Raw genomic sequence first — 22,097 nt, forward strand, 5'->3', positions numbered from 1 at the left:
TTTATCTACAGTGGCTGGAGGAATGCAACCAGCAATTTGAGGGCTTTCCAAGCATTCAGTTTAGTGAAACCTTAACATACGGCTGTTTGCTTTATTTACTGTCAAAGGTGGAAACTATCTACCAACCTTCCTGATCCCTTAGGTAAGTACCCACTTCACCTCTCCCGAGCACTCTGTCTTTCCCCCTGTAAGCAGTTATTCCTCCAAAGTGCCCAAACTACTATACATCCCCCATCCTCTCCTTAAAAGCACCCCTTTTTACAACCGCTCTGCCTCAAAAATCCTCAGCCTGTGATTTAAGGGTGGCTTGCTGGAAGCAGCTGCACACGATGTTCCCTCCACACAGTCATCGCTATCCCAGCCAGGCCCTATTCCTGCAGCAGCCTCCTTGAAAATCCTCCCCCACACCCGTGCCACAGCCACCTCCCCTCCCCCTTTCCAGCTTCAGCCCTGGCAACTGGGAGACATTTCAGCATGGCTTGCTAGCTGCACACCATGAGCAGGAAGAAGGGCTGACAACGAACTGCTCCTTGGAGGTGGGCGCCGACTCGTCAGGGAAAACAGAAGATGGGCAGAGGCTGGAGAGCGGCGTCTCTGGAGGAGGTATGGCCTACGGCGGGGGGGGGGGGGGAAGAGGTTTGTCTAATAACTTGTCCTCTAAATATGTTCCCTGCAGGACTGTGAGGGATTGCTCCCTGAGTGCACTCCCATCCCTTTTGTCAACAAGCCAGCCTTCATCAAAGGGGAGCTGCAAATCATGGGATTATTAAACCCATTATGCGTTCATTACTGGCAATCCACTGCTGATTTTGCCAGCAGTTGTGCTTTCAGTAGAGGAGGCTTGCAGGGCTCTGCCTGAGCCGGGTAAGAGGATATCCCAGCGTGTCTCTGCGTCTGTGTGCCTGCCCCGGGCTTTGGGATGCCACACACAGGGTGGCTTTTCTGCGGCCCGTCGCCCGGCGAGGAGCACCGCGGCAGCTCCTGGTTTGCCGTCGCCTCCCCGGGGAGGTGAGGCAGGTTACTCAGCCCAGCTGCCCTCCTCAGCCGGGCAACGAGCGGGAACCGCCACCCCCCCGAGCCCCGTGTCCGTGACGGGGCCCCCCGGCCATGGCGGCGCTGCCGAGGGACCGTTGCCGTTGCCGTTGCCGTTACCCTCCCCCTCCCCCCTTCCCCGGCCTCTCCCCTCAGGGCGCGCGCGCGAAGGGGGCAGGCGCACATGACGTGTCTACCCCCCCCAGCCCGCCCGAGCTCGTGCTGCGCCCACGCGCTGGTGCGCATGCTCGGAGCGGCCCGGGAGGCAGAGGGTGACGTAATCGCTTTAGCGGCCTCGCTGCGGCCGCGCCGGCCGCCCTTGCAGCGCTCGCAGCCCCAACATCCGGGTATCCCGCCCGCTACGCCAGAGGCGGGCTTTTGCCCTGAAAAGCGGTTGTTGTCGTCGCCGCGCGGCGCTTCACCCCCCCGACGCACACACCCCGGGGGGGGGAGGGGTGGGCTGTGCGCACGCGCACGCGGCGAGGAGGAGGGAAAGGGCGGGGAGGCGCGCGCGCGCGCACTGGCTCCCGCCTCCCTTGCGGGGCGCGCGCGCGGCCGCCGCGGCGGTGGGGGAGGGGGAGGGGCGGCGGCGGGTCGCTTTACAAGGCGGCAGGCGAGCGCGGCGGCGGCGGCGCCCGGCGCGCCTGCGCAGAGGGGCGGCGGAGGCGGAGGCGGCGCGGTGTGTGTGTGTGAGGCGGAGGGGGGGGGGCGCGATCCGCGGCGGTGCGCGAGTGGGCGCAGAGCGGGCCGGGGCCGGGGGGGCCGGCGGCGGCGAAGCAGCGGCGGAGGAGGGGGAAGAGGAGCAGAGGCGAGATGAGCGCTGGGCTCCCCCTGGGCACGGAGCCGCCCGCCGCAGCCGCCGCCTGTGAATGAACTGAGGCGAGGCCGCCAGCCGGGCCCCCCCCTTTCTCCCCCCTCCTTCCCCTTCCCCCCTGGCCCGCCCGCCGCCGGCCCCACCGCGGACGTCCCCGCCTGCCCCCGGCCTCCCTGCCCCCACGCGCCGTCGGGAGCGCGGAGCGCGGCCCTGCCCGCCACAGCCGGCGCCGTCCGCCGCGGCCGGGGGGTAAGTGACGCTGCGCGGTGCGGGCAGCTCGGGCGGGCCGGGCCCAGGGGGTGGCGGCGGCGGCGGGGCCGGGCTGCGCCGCCTGGGCCCAGGGGCCTGTAAACAAGCGGCGGTGGCCTGCGCGGGGGTCGCGCTCCCTGCGCGGGGGGGCTGCGGGGTTTCTCCCGCTCGCAGCGCGGCGCCATCCCCGGCGGCAGCTGGTACCAGGTCGGGGCGGAAAGAGGGAGGGAGGTGGAGAAGGGGGTGGGTGGACGGCGGCGCTGGCGCGGCGAGCCCGCTTGGGATGCTGCCGTGAGGAGCCCCGGGGGGCGAAGGGGGCCGCGGGGCCCTGCCGCAGCCCCTGCATTGCAGGGGGCTTTGCAAAAGGGTGGGGGGCGGCGCGGGAGCCCCTTGGGGTTGGGCATGGGGAGGGAAAGGGAGGAGGAGGGCGAGCAGAGGGTTTTGGGCCTGGCTCAGGTAGCAGCAGCTTTCCCTTTCTCCTCCCCCCTCTCTCCTTCCCCCTCCCCGGCCGATTCAGAGTTCATTTAATAATGGCTATAAACAGCCTCCTCTCCCATCGCCACCCAAACGCTTGGGGCACGGCCCTGGGAGAAGGGGAAAAAAAACGCATCTATTTATAAAGCACCCCACCCTAGCGAGGGTCGGAGCATCAAGCACTCCCCAAATAGTGACATTATTATGCAGCAGGCAGTTTTCTCTTGCCAACGCCTTCAGGCGTTTAAAGTTTGAGATTTCGATGCCTTTGAAAACAATGTGGTGAGCAAAGGTTGCGCTGCTGATCTGTAATCTGTCATAGGGGACATGTTAAAAGTGGGTATGTTAAAAGTGGGTCTTAGAAAACTCTTCTCTTTGAATTAAAAGCTTGTCCAGTGATGCAGTGGATAATTGGGCCCGTATGTTAAATTCTGAGCCTATAACTTTTTTTTGTCCCATTAATCTGTATTATAGTTGGTGTGATGCAGCTTTAAGACTGGCTGCAAGTTAATTGTTTTGGAAGAACTGATTTCATAGATATCTGTTCAATATGTGTCTGTATTTTATGCAGCTAAAGCATTGCAGTGTCTCCATATGTATGGCAAAGTTTTGTTGTTACAAAACTAACATTTAAGTTTACTGTAGTATTTGTAAGGAACTAATTTATTTTTGATTTGTATCTTTTGTCGAATGAGAAAGCATTGGTCATTCAGATGACCTGTGTTGTAACCTTAAGGCTTAAGATTCTGTATGTCATTCAAAGGATTTATTATTATTATTATTATTATTATTTTTTTTTTTTTAGCAGACAGCTGTCTTAAAACAGATACTGAGAGCAGTAGGTTTGAAGGTTTCCTTCAGTGGTAGGTTATACATTTCCTTAGATAATGGTGTTTAAGAGCAGAGTAAGTAGAGTATTTTCATAAAATACAAGTTCTAACTCTTGTGATTCTAGATGACTTTCCAAATATGAGCTAGTGTAGCATTTCTCCTGCACGTACTTTTTTTTAGTGGTTAGGTGGCTGACCAAGGATTTGTGAAGTGCTAGTGAAATTAAAGATGACTGCTGTTAACTCAGGACCCTCTGTGAATTGTCAAATTATCAAGAATTGTGCAAGTTTTACACTTCTTCTCTGACAGCTTTTCTTACAATACTATTCATAGTTTTTCTATCAATAATAGCAGAGGTGGGATGGGGGGAAAAGATGTGTGTTGAGGAAGTCTTACATATTCCCTACCCAGCATCTGTGTCAGTAGCAGTCAAAGGTGTTGAAGAAAAACAATTTTGGTAGGCATATCAGTGTTTTTCACTGCAGTAGTGACAGGGCTGCTCCTAAAGCTTTCCCTTCTGGGCCCTTCCTTGTGGGCCCTACATCTTGTATATGAGACTAGTCTAAAAGTAAAGGACTTGCTGATACATCATGCCAATCATTAATGTTTTCCTCACAGACATAGATATCTGATAAAACCCTCTGATAAATATAGCTTATATTGGAGAGAGCTGGTTTATATACTCTCCTGCTCTTCTGGCATAGCCATGTTTTTCTAGTGTATAGACAAGGCTTATGTATGGTTAATAGGTTTAGTCCTCTGGTTGGTGGTTGTCTAGTGAATCTTTCCCCTTGAGGTATAATATACCTGTTTTCCAAGTAGTTACTTAGCTGTCTATAGGTAAGCTTGAGATACTTTGTTGAAACTGAGGAGGAGAGATGGAGATGCCAAAGGACCGGGGAAGCTTGCAGGTCTAAACAAGCAGAACTCACTTGGTGCAATTTGAATTAAAGCAGAATACAAAAAAGCTTTTTCTATAAAATCAAGCTGGTTGCCTCTTATCTAGAGTGCAGCTTACACAGTTAAGTTGAGTCATTCTTGCTGAGATAGCATTTTAAGAACTATCGTTTAAATGCTTAGATATTTAACTTTGGCACAGTATAATTTGCAAACTTATGTAACTGGTATGTTTTTGAATGCAGCTGTCAATAAAAGATCTTATTGCACTTTTCCATTTTAGTGAAACTAGGAATATAAAGCAGCTGCTTTCACAGGATGACCTAAATAAAAGTCATTTAACAATAACATTTCTTACTAAAACACTGACATTAATGTAGACTTAATTTTACATGTTTGGGTCTATTCTAACATAAATTTTTTTACATAATTGGCTAAGCAGAATTGCATTGGAATTAAGCAATTGAGTAATGAAGGTTGTGTTATTAAATAAGCTAGTTCTGGAATGGGAGATACTGTAAAATTATTGTATTTGTTTTGTCTCTACAGACCTGCAACTCATTTTAAAGACTTGAATAATAACATTTGAAGTCAAGATAGTAGTGTCTCAGCAGGGCTACACCTGAGCCATACAGTATTTATTCTTACCATTGCATGTGGTCCTTTGTAATTGCTCCTCCTCTTTTTTCCGAAATGGTTCCAAATCTGTTGAAGCATTGGTTTATTTGTATCACCCGTAAGTGTGTTTTTAAGTGAGGCAACATGCAGTCTCATGAAAATTAAGCTAATTTAGAGTATTACCTCATTGCTGAATTCTTACTGGTATCTGTAGCTTTGCTCACATTCCCTTTTTTTAAATCCTACTGTTTTTCACTTAGTCTTGGATCAGAAATAAGCTTCAGTAAAACTTAAATACACTGTAATACTTAAGTACAGCACTCTTAATTGAAAGAATACCAAGTTGCAAAGTCCATGTAAATGATATACAGTGCCTGATATTACGATGTTTGAAAGATCCAGGGAAGGTACATAAAATGTAGTTTAAGAGCTGGTGTGTGAAATAGAGTTTAAGAAGGATTCGTGTATTTATGTCACTGTGGTGTGGATTGCAGTGGAGATGGCGTATCTCCTTGTTGCTTCTTCCTGTCGCTCCTGTTATCTGTCTGTGAAGGAACAATGTAAGATTTATATTGCTAGATGAAATCACTTAAGACTAGCAAGAATGTTTAGACCAAGGAAATTGTATTAGGGACAGGAGAAGAGAGAAAGTGGGATACCATGCTAATTGAGGGTGTAGACTGACTTTTGTTAGTGGTCAGAGATAACACCCTGCTGAGTGTTATAGGTGTTAAACCAATGCTATAAGGCCTTGCTCGTCTATATTTCTCTTGTGCTGAACTGTGCTCTTTAGTAAACCACATACTAAGTTACAGACGTCTGTCAAGTCCCTATCTTATTTCTTTTTATTTTTCTTTCAGAGTTTAAACTGAACAGGCCTTTGTTCTACTGGGTGTTGATTTTAATTTTTTTGTTTTCACATACCAGTAAAATTAACTAATGGATATTTCAGCTTGCTACTGAACTCTGCAGAACAGAGTGTGTTTATAAATATATCAAACAGTTGCTCAGATGTGTTTTTTTTTAAGAGCCCTTCTGAAAAGGTGTTTGTAGTGTGACCAAAACAATAGAAACACTCCCTTCAACTGTGGATAATTCAAATTAAGTACACTTTTATTGCTTAGAATATGAATTTTGAAGCAGTGTTCTACCAAACAAGTATCTAAAAGTGACATAGAGGAAAAACAAAGTTGGCTAATCAGGCTTCAGTGCTCAAATTTAGAGAACTGCTAGAAGTTTAGACATAGAGGAAGTAAATTAGCGTCTTTATTGTGAACATCTTAGTTCTCTGTTCAGGTAAGAATATCTTGATGTATTTTTAAAAAACCCCTTGAGTCTGCTAAAATAATAGTTTATAAGTCTGAGAAACTCAAGTATAAAATAACTTGTGTTTGGCTTGCTGCAGTTAAAATCAAGCAAAGCACTTAAACATGCTTACGCTAATATGCAGTATGCTACTGAATTATGTGGGACTGCTCAAATGTACAGTGCATAAATGCCTTGCTGGATTGTGACGTAGAGGATGCAGTGTGCTCCCATGTTTGTATCTCACATGTAACTTTAAGCATTTTCTGTATCTATGCATGCTGTCTGTTCTAACTGCTGCCGGCACTTTTGATCTGGAATTTGAGTAGCAGTCTGTATTCTTCTTGGCTGTATATCATAACTGTTATGCATAAAATTCGGCTACATTTTTGACTTGTGAAATATCTTAAGGAGGCAATAGTTACTAGAACTGTGTAAACTGTGCTTGAGCATTGTGTATTTGGAGATGATTTTGAGGAAATCTCCAGTTGTTTGATAAGTTCAAGTAAAGCCCAATCTTTGGAAAGGGGCAGAATGCAGAGAAATGTGGGCAGGTATTAGTAGTTAATATTAGTTAGTATTAAATTGCAGGAACATTTCATGAAGAAAGAATTGGTTTCTATCAATAAATAATTTTCCAGTTCCCCTAATCAAATATAGTACGTGTTTGGACTAGACCTTTCTTACAGATCTATCACTGTTTCTGTGTTAAAGAACCCTTCTGAGACTGCAGAGTGAGGCACGCTAAGCTTAAGAAATGCAGGCATTAAGACTGCTTTGGAAGAACAAGGGAATGCCACGGAAGTCCTGATTTGGTGGCCAGAATATTTAGCATTGCAGTGAACTCAGATTTGGACTTGAGAAGGGACCACCTCACTGCCTTGCTCATCATCGGCAAGTCTGTCAACTGTGTGACTGTAGTGGTAGTGACAGCAGCAAACTCGGTATTGAGTTTGCCCCTCAGAGAAAAACCTTCTGTCCTGAAACTTACTGTCTGTGTAACAGGCCTATGACAATCGTATTTTTTTCTTAATTTCTTTCTTTTTTTTCCTATTTTTACATAGTCTTGGAAAAAAACCCTGCTTAATTCTAACAGTCATGCTCTATCTTTTCTCTTTTAAGGAGATAGGAATGCTGGGGATGTGAAGGCAAAATGGCTTTTTAAATAAAAGCTGTATGCGAGTGTACAAATGAACAAACTCTAGCTTTTCATAAACTTTGAGGATTTGACTTCTGTTTCTTAATATTCTTCTAGCATAGTTTTGATGTCATTTCCTTGCAAGCAAAACCGTGTTACAACTGTACACTTCAGAACATTTCCTATTTTATTACAGTTTTATTCCCATGTGTCGTTAGCAGGGCTTAAGTCTCTTGTAGACACTTGTGCTGCTTTTTCTATATCCTCACCAGAATAGTGATAATGTTGCTGTAATTAGAACTTCACAAATAGTTTCATGTGAAACAAAGTCTGGGAAATTGCTTATGTATCTTAATTTGAATTATTTCATAATATTGAGTAGTTGGCTAAGCAGGAAGTTTTGGGGCTCTACTGTGCAAACATCTCCCTCTAATCATTGGGCATGTTCTGGTTGCGTTTGTCCAAGTACTTAATTTTTATCTGCTCTCGGGTGCTATCTGTGTAAACTTTATTTTCACTTAGATTTTGTGCTTCCATGTCTATATGTACTCCACTCATAAGAAATATGAGAAATAGGTGGCTGATGGTTTTTACTGACATTAGGAAGATCTGACGTTTCTGAAAGCTCGAAATAAAAGAAGCAGTGACCTGGCTGAGCAGTTTAGAAGATGGAGACTAAAATCTCAGTAGGAGATGATGTACCCTTTCTTGCATTCATTTTTCATTGCGGTATATATTAACTTGGCCTATATTAACTTTTGGTGCTCTTTTTGGTGAGGGTGCCAAGCAGAGAAAGATGGTGGATTTTTAAGGATTTGTATGTATTTACATCTGTATTACCACAGGCAACAATAAAGTCTTCCTTTGTTTTTGGAGTTTCAGATAATACCATCAGGACCTTTTTCCATGGAGCGTTTTCTGCTCGTGTATTTTAAACTTCAGCTAAAACATTGAGTAGGAAAGACAGATCAGCAGTAGTTTGACTTTTCTGCTGTGCCCTTTGAACAATCTGAACAACCCTGGTCATTCTGATAAGCCATTCTATTCTAGAAGTTGGGTGTAGAATGTGGACCACATTCTACTATTTTTAACCTGTGTTTTTAATTTTGTGCACTAAAAAAACCCAAATCAACTGTAATCACCTGTGTTGTACAAGCCAGTAAATAATATATCTTATTTTTCTTTGGTTCAGGGTTACTAAACAGGTAGAAACTACATCAGGCTCAGGAAGTCCTGAAGCTGCAAATGGTTGAAGGCTGCATGTTACAGAAAAATATACTCTGTTCTTATGTTCTTACCTCTGCATTCACTTGTGGCTATTGTCAAGAGAAACTACAGGGCCAGGTGAACCTTTGTTCTGACTCACTGTGGCTGCATTTCATGATGTTATTGCCCAAATAACTTCACTTTCCTCTTGGCTGGTGGAGGGAGGAGCTAGGACTCAAATTCTGTCTGATTCTTCAGAGGTTTAGTTAGAAAGCTTAACTTGATAAAAAGCAAATGTGTTTTTTCTCACAATCACTCTGAAGTAGTGGTTGAATAGTGCAGTTCTTTTACCAAAGAAAACATTATGCTGTGCATCTTCAACATAGTTTTTATAAGTCGCAGATACTGTTTTGTTTGTAATACTGAACAGTGAATGAAGATGCCAGGACTCAAAGCTGTGAATGAGAGACTGAAAAAAATAAAGAAAGCTTAAAAGAGCAGTTTTATTTAGCTGTTACTTGAGGCTTTTGATATGTTCAGATCTGTTCAGTTCTGCACTTTAAGTGGCTTACTTGGGACTCAAGAATTGGAGATTAGGTCCACAATGCTTAAGTAATGTTCTATTATGATGGTAGGTGACAGTAGCAAAGCATTCTCAGTATTGGTGTTATTAATACCAGAAAAACTGCAGTTCAACTTCTGTGACTTACTGTAACTCCTTTTCTCTCTTATCTTGTCCCTTTTCCCCCATGCCTCCCCCACACAAGGCATTCCCTTCCTGGTGAAACTAATGCTGTGCATAGCTTTGTTGGAGTTGCAGTGTAGCACTGTATACTCTTCCTGACATTAGCAGTTTGCTTAGAATTCTTATATGCGCTTGCTTGCCTTTCTCGGTCAAAAGTTTTGAATCTTACTGGATCTAATTTATTGATACACAAAAAGAAATGAGGGCTTTATTCCTCCCAACTTCTGTCTGCGTATACTGTACCTTCCTTGGATCATCCAGTTTCCTTCTACAGCACTTGCCTCAATGGGGCTTTGTTTTTTTTTTTTTTTTTTTTTTGATGCAGTCTGCAGGAGTTTGTGTGCTATTAACAAAGCTGTTGTCTAATCTCTTTGTCTCAAATGGGTGTATTTTGTTTATCTTCCAACACTTTTAAGTCAGAAATCTTTGGAAAATGAACTATAACCAGAAAGGTGGTGAAACTAAATGCCAGCATGGACATGTTTCCTGCTTATTAAATTTTTCAAGCAAGGACCTTGGTTTTTCATTCTGCTTCTACTGTTCAGACAGAGCAATGTATGAATTTATGCAGAGCTACCTCACTGATTTTCATAATATTTGTTAATGTTGTCTTAGTTGTCTGCACAGTTTTTCATAGTGATTGGGCTGCTCATACTTTCATACTGTTGCCTAAAGTTTTTTTTCTTATGCTCTCCTGTGTCTGCTTTCTAATATAAATGTTCAGAAGGAAGCAAGAAGCCTCTCTGGACCAAGGGACGGTTATCCTACTCTGTTCTGAGAGTGCTAGTCACGATAGGATCCTGGTCAGTGACCAATAGTTTGGATGCAAATTGTATCTCCTCTCGAAATTTAGTGGTTTTTTTGTTTGTTTTCCCCTCCTGGCAGTTGTCCTGGTGATTCTGGAAAGAAGTTATTTTTTTTTCTTTGACTGACCATAGAGCAAAATTAAAATAACTCCATAAAGGAATCTTGAAGCTGCATCACTGTCTTTCCACATTTCTGCAGTAACAATTTGTTAGTGAGATGAATTAATCTTTTTCCATGTCCAGGGCTTTCTTTTTAGAAAGTCAGATTATTTTTATATGTATACATACACGTGTGTGTGTACATATATGCATCTTTTGAGAGAGTTTGAACCTCAGCCAGCATACATTCATAACAAGAATAGCAGTTCCTAGTTTAACCTAGGAATAGGTTTACTTGTCTGCAGGAAAGGTAGATAACAGCAGAGAAAGGTTTCTTAAGAAAAAGCAGAAATGCGTTTGGAGGGTGTTAACTTAGAAATGGTTGCCTTCTGTGCTCTAGAAAACTTTTGGAGGCTCTGGCAATCCTCTCCTAAATCCTATACATCCCCCCATTCTTCCCTCCCCCCCCCCCCCCCCCCAAAAAAAAAAAAGGTGGGAAAAATATACTGACATAGGAAAACAAGTGGGGAAAAATATTTTGCTGCTTAGTATGGGGAGGCATTCAGCCAGGCTGCTAACTCCTAGCAAGGAGAAGGGATTTTAAGCAAAATAGAAGCTATCTTAAAAAAAAGCGAGCTCTTGGTGAAATGGTGTGTAGCCCATGGACTGGCTATTAAGAGGTCAGAACCCATAGGTGCCTCTGCATCAGAGGTGCAGTGATCTCGTGTTCTCTGCAATGGTATGAAGATGAAGTTGTAGTTGTAGTCACTGTTTCCTTTTAATTACAGGGAGAGGGGGATAAGCAGGAAAAGGTGGAAACAGTTCATACTTCTTCACACAGTCATTAACTTACCTTTGGGGGCTTTTTTTACCCTGTCCTTCACTTGCATTCCATGTGTAGATGTTCTTGGCTGTCCTAAGGCCCGTTTCCTAGTGCTCTGCTGTTCGTCTCTTCTCTTTGCTTTCTTTGAACTTAGCTCTCCAGCTGTCTACCTTTCGTTGTTATCTGCCATGTGCCATGGTTCCAGATCTGGCCTAAAACAAAAAAAGTTAATGAGATGTTATTACAACCATTCTTACTCCTGTGTATAATTTCTTGCTATGTTCTTCTGTTTGCAATTGTTTTACCAAAATAAAACACACACTACAGTTACATCACCTATAAGCAATTATTCTGGGAGGAAACAATGTGTGTTAGTACGTGTTTACTAAAATAGTCCCACTTCTGTGTATTATTTCTTATCCTACTTCTTTTTCAGAGACAATTCACGTTTTTCTAATTTGGCAATCTATTCCTGCATCTAAAAGTACGTGTTCAGAAACATCAATGCTGAGTTTCAATACTTTATTGATGGTGTTGAACCACGAATGCCAGAACTCAATCATACAGCCTCCAATAGTTTCTAAATAGTTCAATTGGCAAGAAGCTTTTTCATGACTTCATTTAGCCCATGACTGTGGTGTATTATGTCTCTTTATCTGTGTGTGTTCTGTCTTATTTTAGTCATTCTTCTGATCTCTGGGATGATCTCTGACATGTTGTTTGTTAACGCTAATTGATTTGGGGCACACAGTATTTGTTGTTGGTTTTCATTCAACAGGAGCTAATTTTTGAAAACTTTTTCCACGTTTACTCAATTATATGCTGACTGGTTACTGCATCCAACTTATTTAAGGGGGAAAAATACTACAGATCAGACTGGAGTTGAGGGCATAGGATGTCCTTTTTCTACTCGGTAGTAGTTTATATGGTTTGGTGACTTGCTCTGTGCCCTGTAGCTCAAGTAAAGATTGTAATCTTGCTTATGTGTGCTCATTACAACATAGGGGCCATAATGTCACTTGGAGAATAGTTCCAGGAAATCGAAGTATAGAGACCTTTCTAAGCTTAGTTTGGACTAGTACCTGTTACTTCAATGTGGCTTATATGAGCAACTTATTCTAGTGGAAGAAATACCACTCAAACGCTGTTTAAAAAGGATTATTGAATTATATATTGTTAAAATACAAGTTTCAGATGGGGGGTGGCTGCTTTTCTTGGAGAAGGTGCTCAAATCCCCCTGAATTCTTTGGGAAGTTAGACTGTCTTTTAACAGGTATGTGTGGAATTCTGTTGACTGTCCTTTGTGAACAATTTAAGACTTAGCTTCATTTGAACTTTCAATCAAATAAATTAGCAAAACAGTAAAATTTATTTTCATGTGTATCAGAAGGCAATATAGTTGTGCTGTCTGGATAGCACAATTTGAGGGACAAATGAAGGGGCAAAGGAATTTCATGCATTCCAGTGATGTATCTGTGGTTGTCCATGGTTGTCTGTGGTCTGGTATACTAATTACCCTCCTTTTCTTTGCCACTCTGTTCTCCCATTGCATCTAGTTTCAAGGTTTTTAGCTACTGACTCTTTGGCATGCTTCATTCATTATTTCAGTTTTGTTCCTAATGCTGCAGCCCTTTGAATTTTGGCACTCTGGTGTTTTATCCAAGATCTTGTTACTTGTGTATGGATTTTTTTTTTCCTCCTTCCTCATAGACCCTATGAAGTACTCTTGCTTTTTATCTGCAAGCTGCAACTTGAGTTTTTTGGGCACTTTCTGTATTAGGCTGTCCTTCAGTTTGACTCCACAAAGTCAGTATTCTAAGTCAGGGTTCAGATGCACTCTTGCGTATTCATATTTATGCACATAGGTTCATTCTCACTTTTTTTTATTCAGAACCCTCTCTAATCATTCTTGGAAGCCAAAAGCCAGGAACTTTGCCTGCAGATAGCTCCTTCCTTGTAGGAGGAACTAATGGAAGCCGTAGGTACTAAGATGGTGAACAAGGAATCTGCTTTGGTTAAAATCTGGGTTTGGTTGAGTAGTCATTGAGGCAGTTGCACTGCCAGGTGATGTTGCAGAGTTAACATTTCTGAGGAAAATTTTGCACCTCTGATTTTTTTTTTTTTATCTCTTCCTCCAGCACACTTGTGCCCTAGTTCTGTTCAGAATTGCCTTGCTCTAAGGAAAAAACAAATGATGGTATAAATTTGCCATTAGATATGCTGCTAAACTTCATGCATAGAGTGCGTTTTCTCTTTTTCAGCTTTAATAAAAATAGGGAGAATATCTGTCTCCACTGGTTCCGTATGTGGTTCAAGCATCCTGCAAAGTCAAGGCTACCAGAATAGAGGACTGGTTCTCTCTTCCCTTATCCGACTGCGTTTTCCTAGCATTGTTGCTGAGCTTTTGGGCTGGGTTAGGAAAGACAAAGGGGAAGGGTGCTAAAATAATATAGAAAATGAGGGTCTTAGAGTGAGGAGTCCTTTCTAGGAAGATGGCTGAAGAAATATAAAAGAGGACCAACTTAACCGTGTTTGGTATCTAATGCTTTATTGCAAGTTGTGCATGCAGACTGTTCTGGGATTACTTCTGTCAATGTTGTTACACAACATAGTTGTGCTCTAACTTGGGCAATTGCACTCCTATACATTATGTCTGATTTGCAGAAGTTATATGTGCTTAACTAAACATACCATTCCAGCCTAATCAGTATAGTGCACAAACTACCTCATGAAAGAATGAGAAGAGTGATTTATTAGGTAAGCACTAATGTGTGAAGGATTGTGCTATAGATATGGAGACAAGAACAGGTGTAAAGGGTGTTTTTACAGTAGGGAGAGGAGTACAGCTTTCTTTTGTCAGCGTGTGTGGTGTTGTGGGTTGTTTGGTTTTTTTTTTTTTTTTTTTTTGGATTTTGTACTCTAAAGTAAAACTGAAAAACTTTGTTACTTTAAGACTTCAAATTTGTTTTTAAGTCACATCTAATAGGGGAAACTTTAGCAGATCACTTTCTGACTCACAAGAATTCACAAATTGGTCATATTAAACTCAAGATTTTCTGAACAAAAAAATGAACTTCTCCAAGAACTGTAGGCTTGGCATATTCATCCTACCTACAAATAAACTGTGCTTTCCCTATTGATTTAATGAGGATTTTGAAGAGCTAGCCTACTAGTCTACAGGTGTAGATTGGCATTATAGAGAGGGCTGCAAATAAGGTAGCTGCAGTCTGTTACTGCAGCTTTTAGACTGTGAATATTTTATGCTATGGGCTCTGAATAATCTAAGTAGAAGTTATGTAACTGCATTGTGATTATCCTTCTGTCTGATTGTGTTCACCTCTGTAGTGGGTAGCTCGCACCCTTAAAGAATCATATATCGCCATCTCACCTATAAGGCTTAATTTAGAATAGCAACACTTTCACTTTACCTCCTGGGAAGGGATAAGGTAACTTGATTTTAAATGGAGAGTAGACTTGTTAATTTTTGAAGTATCCTGATAGTTGTGTATGATTTGCTAGAACAGTGTACGACCTGTCTGTATGCATTTTTAATTGTGGTGTAGCCAACAAACTGCTAAGAGGGAAGGAAAGAACCAAAGCATGGTTCTGTCTGAATATTATGTACCTAGTAACATAGATTAGAAGGAAAGCTCTGCCTTTTCTACTCCAAATTTGACAGTGCTTGCTGTCAGTTTAACTAGTTCTTAATGCTGGTGTATGGTGGTGTCTTTTGGGTTTTTTGTTGGTTTTTTTTTTTTTTTGTTGTTTTTATACAGTAACGAAGAATGTAAAATACTTTGCAAAATGTGGTGTTTGCCAGGGTAGTTTCTGTTTTTTGAGCTCTGAATTAAGGTAAGATTGTTGAATGACCACATTTTATTTTACCTTCAACAATGCGAAAGTATTAGGATTTAGTTTAAATCCTGCTGCTGTAGTGGAATGAATAAAGTCTATTCTGTCCAATAATTCCCCTTTTGATTTATGGCAGCAGCCTGTAATCATTTTGATCACTCTGACTTCATTAGAGTTGTATGTGAATATAAAAAGGCCTAAATTATATATATATATTTTTCCTAGCAACAGCAGTAATGTGAACCTCATGCATATGCTTAAGATACAGAGCTGAGTGCAGACTGTATTTTGTTGTCTAGTTACGGTTTGTATGGGCATCGTTATTTTGTGTTCACTTGAGAAGAGACAGAACTTGAGAGCAGGAGTTGGTGTGAGAGGAAGCAGAGGTGTACTGCTGCTGACATCTCTCCGTACAGCTGAGTACGTGTGGTTTTGTTTTTGTTAACAAAGCGTGTGAGCAAAGGAGTGCATGTTCAGTCCCTGTGTATCATGTTTGAATCCTTGTTGTGGTGAGATTAAATACAAACATTCTTTGATTGTTCATTCTGACATATACAGATGTTTCACAAAGGGGTTATAGTTGCCTGGAAAAGACCTAATCTGAAAAGCTTTGGTGGCTATATTTATTTTCATTTGTATCTGGAGGCATATTAGATATAAACATAGATATATCTAACATAAAAACATGCTGTCAAAAAGTGGTGGTGTTATCACTCAGAAGACTGATCCAATGTGCTCTACATAAAAGTTAAAACCTTCCAAAACATCCAGTAAATTAAGATTTTTTGTTACTAGAGTAGTTTAATTGGGTCTTTAGATAAAATGCTTTTGACACGCTTCTCACAGTTAGTTTTTGTCAGCTATCTTCAAGTAGAAAAGCTTGTAGTCTTATTTCATTATGTTGTGTTGTATAACAGGGATTTGCACACTGTATGGTGCTTCCTGGGGCAGAATTTGCAAGTATGTAAAATGTGTGACCTATTTTGTGTGGGTGGGTGTTTCTTTTTATGAATGCACAAATAAACTGATGTGGATTAGAAGGGTGGGTTGAATGGTGAGGGTGTGAGAGCTGTCAAGATAAACCAGTCATTTTGTGCTGCCTGCAAATATAATTCTTCATCTCTTGAGCATAAATATTTGCTACATCACATCCCAATGATGGGAGAAGGAAGAGGAGGGTAGGGTGTGCAGTATATTGGTCTGGCTTGAATAAAGAAGCATGAATTTGCAGTGCTTGTAATTGTATTTCCAGATTTCTTTAACTTGTCAGGGGTGGTTGTTTTTCAGTGAAGCATAAATACATTAGGGTTTTAAGTAAATCTGCAGCACAGACATCTGAGAAGCTTGCTGTGTAATTTAACTGAAAATCTAGGGATGAGCTTTCACAAGATGGCTGAGCCAAACTAATGGCTTGCTGCTGCCTAAAGGGACAGCTGCTCTGTTGCTTCTGTGTCTTGCTCCTGGTTATCCAGTCTTGCCATTCTCTTTATGCAGGCTCTGGCATTCATCATGACCCTTCAGATCACTTTATCTGTTAATAAATAAATAAATATGCTTCCCACACTAAGAAAAAATAGTCAGTTCCCCTTCACTTCCCCACTACCATCAAGAAGCCAGAAGATAAGCAGGACTTTGTGGTTGGGAGGCAGGACTCCAGGGAGACTGCCACTGTCCTGGAAACATTGTGCTCTTTGATCTAGTAATCCCAGGGAACATCAATTTTCAGATGTGTGCTGGCTAAAGTAATCTGAAATAACACTTGTTATGCATATCGATAGTAGAGGCTTTTGTCAAACCATGTATGTTAGTGGAATACAAATTTTTGACGTGTAACAGGTGAAAATACTTAAAAATATGGAGTACAACTCAGTTAGTAGCAATGTCCTTGTTTAAATTAGATGAAAGCAGAGCAAGTTTGAGGTGGAATCTTGAGATACAGTTAAGTCTCCTTTATGTCTGTGCAGTTTTTTGTTTTGTAATATTAACATTATTTGGACTTTTAGTTACCAATAAAATATTTAAACATCTACCTGTGTTCAACAAATAACCTTAATATTCTTTTTTTTCTTTTTTAGAACTGAAGGGAAGTCATCATGGGAGCATTTTTAGACAAGCCAAAGATGGAGAAGCATAATGCCCAAGGGCAGGGAAATGGGCTTCGTTATGGTCTGAGTAGCATGCAAGGCTGGCGAGTTGAAATGGAGGATGCACATACGGCAGTGATTGGTTTGCCGAATGGACTTGATGGTTGGTCATTTTTTGCTGTATATGATGGGCATGCCGGATCACAGGTTGCCAAGTACTGCTGTGAGCATTTATTAGATCACATCACAAGCAACCAGGATTTTAAAGGGCCAGATGGGCCACCATCTGTGGAAAGTGTAAAGAGCGGCATCAGAACAGGTTTTCTGCAAATTGATGAACACATGAGAGTCATCTCTGAGAAGAAACATGGCGCAGACAGAAGCGGGTCAACAGCTGTGGGTGTCATGATTTCTCCCCAACATACATACTTCATCAACTGTGGAGACTCAAGAGGTTTACTTTGTAGAAACAGGAAGGTTCACTTCTTCACCCAGGATCACAAACCAAGTAATCCACTGGAGAAAGAGCGTATACAGAATGCAGGTGGCTCTGTAATGATTCAGCGTGTGAATGGTTCTCTTGCTGTGTCAAGGGCACTTGGGGACTTTGATTACAAATGTGTCCATGGGAAAGGTCCTACAGAGCAGCTAGTCTCACCTGAGCCTGAAGTTTATGAAATTGAGAGATCAGAAGAAGATGATCAGTTCATCATACTGGCTTGCGATGGTATCTGGGATGTTATGGGGAACGAAGAACTGTGTGACTTTGTAAGATCCAGGCTTGAAGTCACTGATGACCTTGAGAAAGTTTGCAATGAGATAGTTGACACCTGCTTGTACAAGGTAGCCAGAATTGAGAGGAGAAGTTTATTATGTTTTCACTATTAGAAGTTTATGAACCAGTTAAGAATAAGTTTTGGGTCCAGTCAATAAGTATCATATTTTTTAATGGTAACATGACTTTGAAAATAATTACCAAGGTTTCTATAAAAATAGTGATGGGGGAACACACAACATAAGCAATATGGCTTTTTGAGTGTCTTTGATTAGGAGTTTAAAATCATATACAGGTATGTTGTGGTTGCTGGGGAACTGGAAGCTGATGGAAACCTAAGGGCACACCAAGGACTGTAACTGTGCTTCTCTGCTGCACAGCATACCTTACAAAACCTTTAACTCTCAATTCTTAATTAGACTAGAGAATGGTCTTTCCCTTTCACCTCCTTTTTCCCTGTCCACATAGTTATATTACTGTCTCAATTACACCAAGATAAATGCAAAATGATTGAACCTTGACATCATATATTTTTGAAGTTTAAAATTTTTGACCATATGAAGATTTGACCTCCTAAGTTAGTCTTTTGTTCTAGTTTAATTACGGTAGTTCTTGTTTAGTGGTGTGCAATATGGCTCTGAAACAAATTCGGGTAGAAGAAGGATGAGGCTGTTTAACAAATCTGGTTTTATCTACAATAACTTCCATTAATTTTAATAAATTGTAGGATCGTGCAATTATAGAAGAGATTTGAAATACTTACTTTCATAGCTTGTCACTTAATTTTCTAAAGGCAAGCTTAGTCATAATGTTTAAAGAAAGCCAGTATTTTGATGCTAAAGAGACAAGACAGCATCTCAGCTCTTGACACATGGCTAACAAGGTCATTGTTTCACTTTTGGAAAAAAAACTTCCAACACTTGAAGTTTGATAACGCATATATTTTTGTTTGTAATTTTATCTAGTAATCTTGAAAACGAATACCAGGGTATGAACACTGCATTGCTGATGATGTAAGCTTTGCAGTAGCTGAATGATGTCAGCATCTCCCCATACATCCATACATACCTGTTTTAATAACTTCTCTCTGTTCTCAATCTTGTTGGCTTCAGTGGATTTGATGAGTGGTAGAAGTTGAGCATATAGATGAATGTTTGCAGATTAGGGCACTTAGGGCATTAAAGGAAACTAAATGGTTACTTTTCATATGCAGAATGTAGTTACACTATAATTTATTCAGGTAGTAGGGTTGTGTTTAGCTTGAGTTCTAAAAGCTTACATTTCAAAGAACGCTCTTTTTTAATGCCCAAATAACTGCCATTATGGGCCAGAGCCACTTCCAACTGGTCTTTTAACAAACTCTCAATTCTTTTCTTTACAAACAAACAAAAACCCTCTAATCAATAGCAGTGGTTTTAGGTGGAAGCAGTGTCTGAGTTGAACAACTATCTAATTATTGTTTTTAGGCAAGTAAAAGTTTTGTTTACTGATTTAATATTTGAGCTGTTTCCTCAAAATATTTGGATAGTACTTGAGATCGAACACAACCTTTACTACACATCATTTATTGGTAATGTCTAATTGCTAATTTTAAAAATTGCTAATTTTAAAAAGACAGTGGGCTGTCTGTAATTGGCTACTCATAATGTTCAGACCATAAAAGGGGAAAGAGCAAAATGACTTAAAGTAGTTTGTGCAGAATGATTGAACATGCAGACTTACTGAATTCTGTAAGCAAAAAGAAAAATGAGGGTTAATACTAACCTGTAGGAATAAAAAGTGTATTTTAATGTCACGTGATTGGTAATTTTTTCTGTGTAAAAATGCATTGATATGGATTTAATCTGGTGTGTATGTATTCTCAAAATCATTTTTTCTTTTCCACCAGGGAAGTCGAGACAACATGAGTGTGATATTGATCTGTTTTCCGAATGCACCAAAGGTATCACCAGAGGCGGTGAAAAGAGAGGCAGAGTTGGACAAGTACCTGGAAAGCAGAGTAGAAGGTGGATCATTTAAAAAAAAATAAGTAACTTTGTTTCTAAACAGACCCCCTCTCCCCCTTGAAACAACTAAACTCTTAACCCATACAGGCTTCCTAATAAACCTTCAAGTGCCATTGGCCATCTAGTGTACATCTCTGAAAAAGGCACTCATGTACACCTGCTCTGTCCTGATAAAATTCTGCTGTGAAAGCACAGCAGCCTATAGCCCTGAAGATCGTTCAGGATGGCAGAGAAAATCATTTATGCTCAGTGTTATTCATGGGTCCGTTGACAGCACTAACTTCAGACCAGTAAGTCCTGGTTCCTGTCATATGGAGTTAAATGAAATACTAGAATATCTGGCAACATGTCTATGAAGATGGCAATATAGTAATATATTGTAATGCTATAGTAATATTTTATTATATGATTATCGAAGGGTTGCAGCTTGATTTACTGTCATCTTAAGGGCAACTGCTAACATATATACTTAAAAATACATCAGAAATTTGTCAAAGCTTATCTTTAGGCATTCACAATGAACAAAAGCTGAGAGCACATTTTACTCTAACTTCAAAAATTTGGTTAAATCTGTATTTCTGTAGTTCTTAAACTTTCAACGTAAACTGCAAATCTTAGGCATTTTCAATCTCCTAACAAAAAAGGTATTTCAAATCCATTCAGTTTGATTTCTCATAAAAACTGGATTATAGTGCCTTTAGGTGTTTAAAAATGAGCACAGATTGGAGTTTGTTCTGAAACGTAAGACACACTGTGTGCATTGTTTGCATACGTTAGGTCTATTTTTGAAGTGGACTCCTCTAAACCTACATATTGCAAGTCTAGTCATGTGTATATACTCCAAGAATCCTTAGTAGCACGCAGGGCATGATACGCAGAGTTCTTAGCAAGTGTGGTACCAGTGATTAGTAAGTTACAGGAATATATTGTGCACTTTTCTTCCTCTGTAACTTGCGTGAAGATAAAACAAAGTGCAGCTTCAGAAATTTTGCAAAGGACTTGCCTATGTGAGAGCTTTACGTTCAGACAAATTAACGCGCAGTTTGAAGCACTTATGACTTGCGTAGATGCTCCTTCAGAAAGCATCACCTATTTCGAAAGCCATGTTCCCAAGGTCTCGGCCAACTACAGTGGTTTTGCTCCTGAACAAATGTCTAGACAGGGCATTTCAGTATTTTAAATTAACACTTGCCTAATTGGGAAAGTTGATGCACAGTAAGCTATAGTGAATCTTTTTTGGCACTATGTAGCAAGGGCATTCACATGCATGGTAACACTACATGAGTTAAGTGTCAGATGGCTTTCTCCATTTCAAAGCAGTGAGCAGCTTTGCACACAGACATTTAAAGAGTTTACCGTATATGCCCACTCACAAAATTGGTGATGAACAAGTGTGCTGTAAATTCACATGTTAATTTATACCAGCTAACTCTGCTATGTTGGCAAGTATTACCTTCATGTCTTGTTTTATCTCAGTTCAGACAAACCCGTGACATGGAATATGCGGATGTGTTCAAGTTAAGGCTGTATCTTCAGCTGGCCCTGTTGGCCTAGATATGTTACAGTGAGGAAAGTTAACTGTTTTGTGCAGATACCTCAGTAAATGGAGAACGTAAACATTGGAACTGTATGTGATTATGGTACATACAGTAGTGAATTTGGTTGCCAATACGTTGCATTTATACAAATACAAACTTTCAAGAATGAATGAAATGTCAAACTTGTACAGTCAGAAGGATCCTCTATGTAGTTATAAAGCACTTTAATACTAATTTAGTGAGATGATGTCTGAACAGTTTCATACATTGTACTTCCCCTCAAAGGTCAATACTACTTTTTTTTGAGTTGTCCTCAATCTTTTGCCCAGTGTTGCACAAAACTATTTATGAGTAGGTAGTAAACACTATTCAACCTGATTTATCTCAGCTGTATGCAGAACTTGATCTTGTAGCTCTTACTCATGAGGGAAGTTAAGAGGCTGAACTAAAGTAGAATTGCAAGAACAAGTGTTGATTGACTTTTACATTTAAGTTAATCATTCTTATGCAATTAAATTGTTCCATGCTGTAAATGGATTATGCAGTACTAGCTAGTAAGGTAGGACTGTCACAATATCTGAAACTTTCAACACTACAGTGAATAATCTTACTGTTATCCTAAGATGCTTGAGGAATGGCAGGGCTTAATTTTAAAAGCCTAACTTTCAGCTAAAAGCTAGAAAAGGTAAAGACTACTACTAGATTTTTCTTACTTATCTGTAGTATCAATTTAAAGCTAAAAATCCATTACGGTGGAATCTTGGCGAAAATGCATATTATGTATCTGTTATGCACTTCAGTACTC

At 41.0% G+C, this 22,097-nt stretch overlaps 1 protein-coding gene across 4 annotated transcripts in view; it reads left to right on the forward strand.

Moving 5' to 3' along the window:
- The first annotated feature begins 442 nt into the window (after nt 1–442).
- The window catches only part of PPM1A (protein phosphatase, Mg2+/Mn2+ dependent 1A), a 37,188-nt gene continuing 15,533 nt past the window's right edge, over nt 443–22,097 (forward strand). For 2 of the 4 annotated variants that reach the window (XM_064511918.1, XM_064511920.1), the window contains exons 1-3: nt 1,718–2,095; nt 16,965–17,816; nt 19,637–19,754. In XM_064511918.1, the coding sequence (XP_064367988.1) occupies nt 16,983–17,816; nt 19,637–19,754 (952 nt within the window). In that variant the 5' untranslated portion in view covers nt 1,718–2,095; nt 16,965–16,982. The other 2 variants (XM_026113750.2, XM_064511919.1) reach the window with 2 other exon arrangements.

The sequence above is a fragment of the Dromaius novaehollandiae genome, chromosome 5 (assembly GCF_036370855.1).
Source record: "Dromaius novaehollandiae isolate bDroNov1 chromosome 5, bDroNov1.hap1, whole genome shotgun sequence".
Lineage (NCBI taxonomy): Eukaryota > Metazoa > Chordata > Aves > Casuariiformes > Dromaiidae > Dromaius > Dromaius novaehollandiae.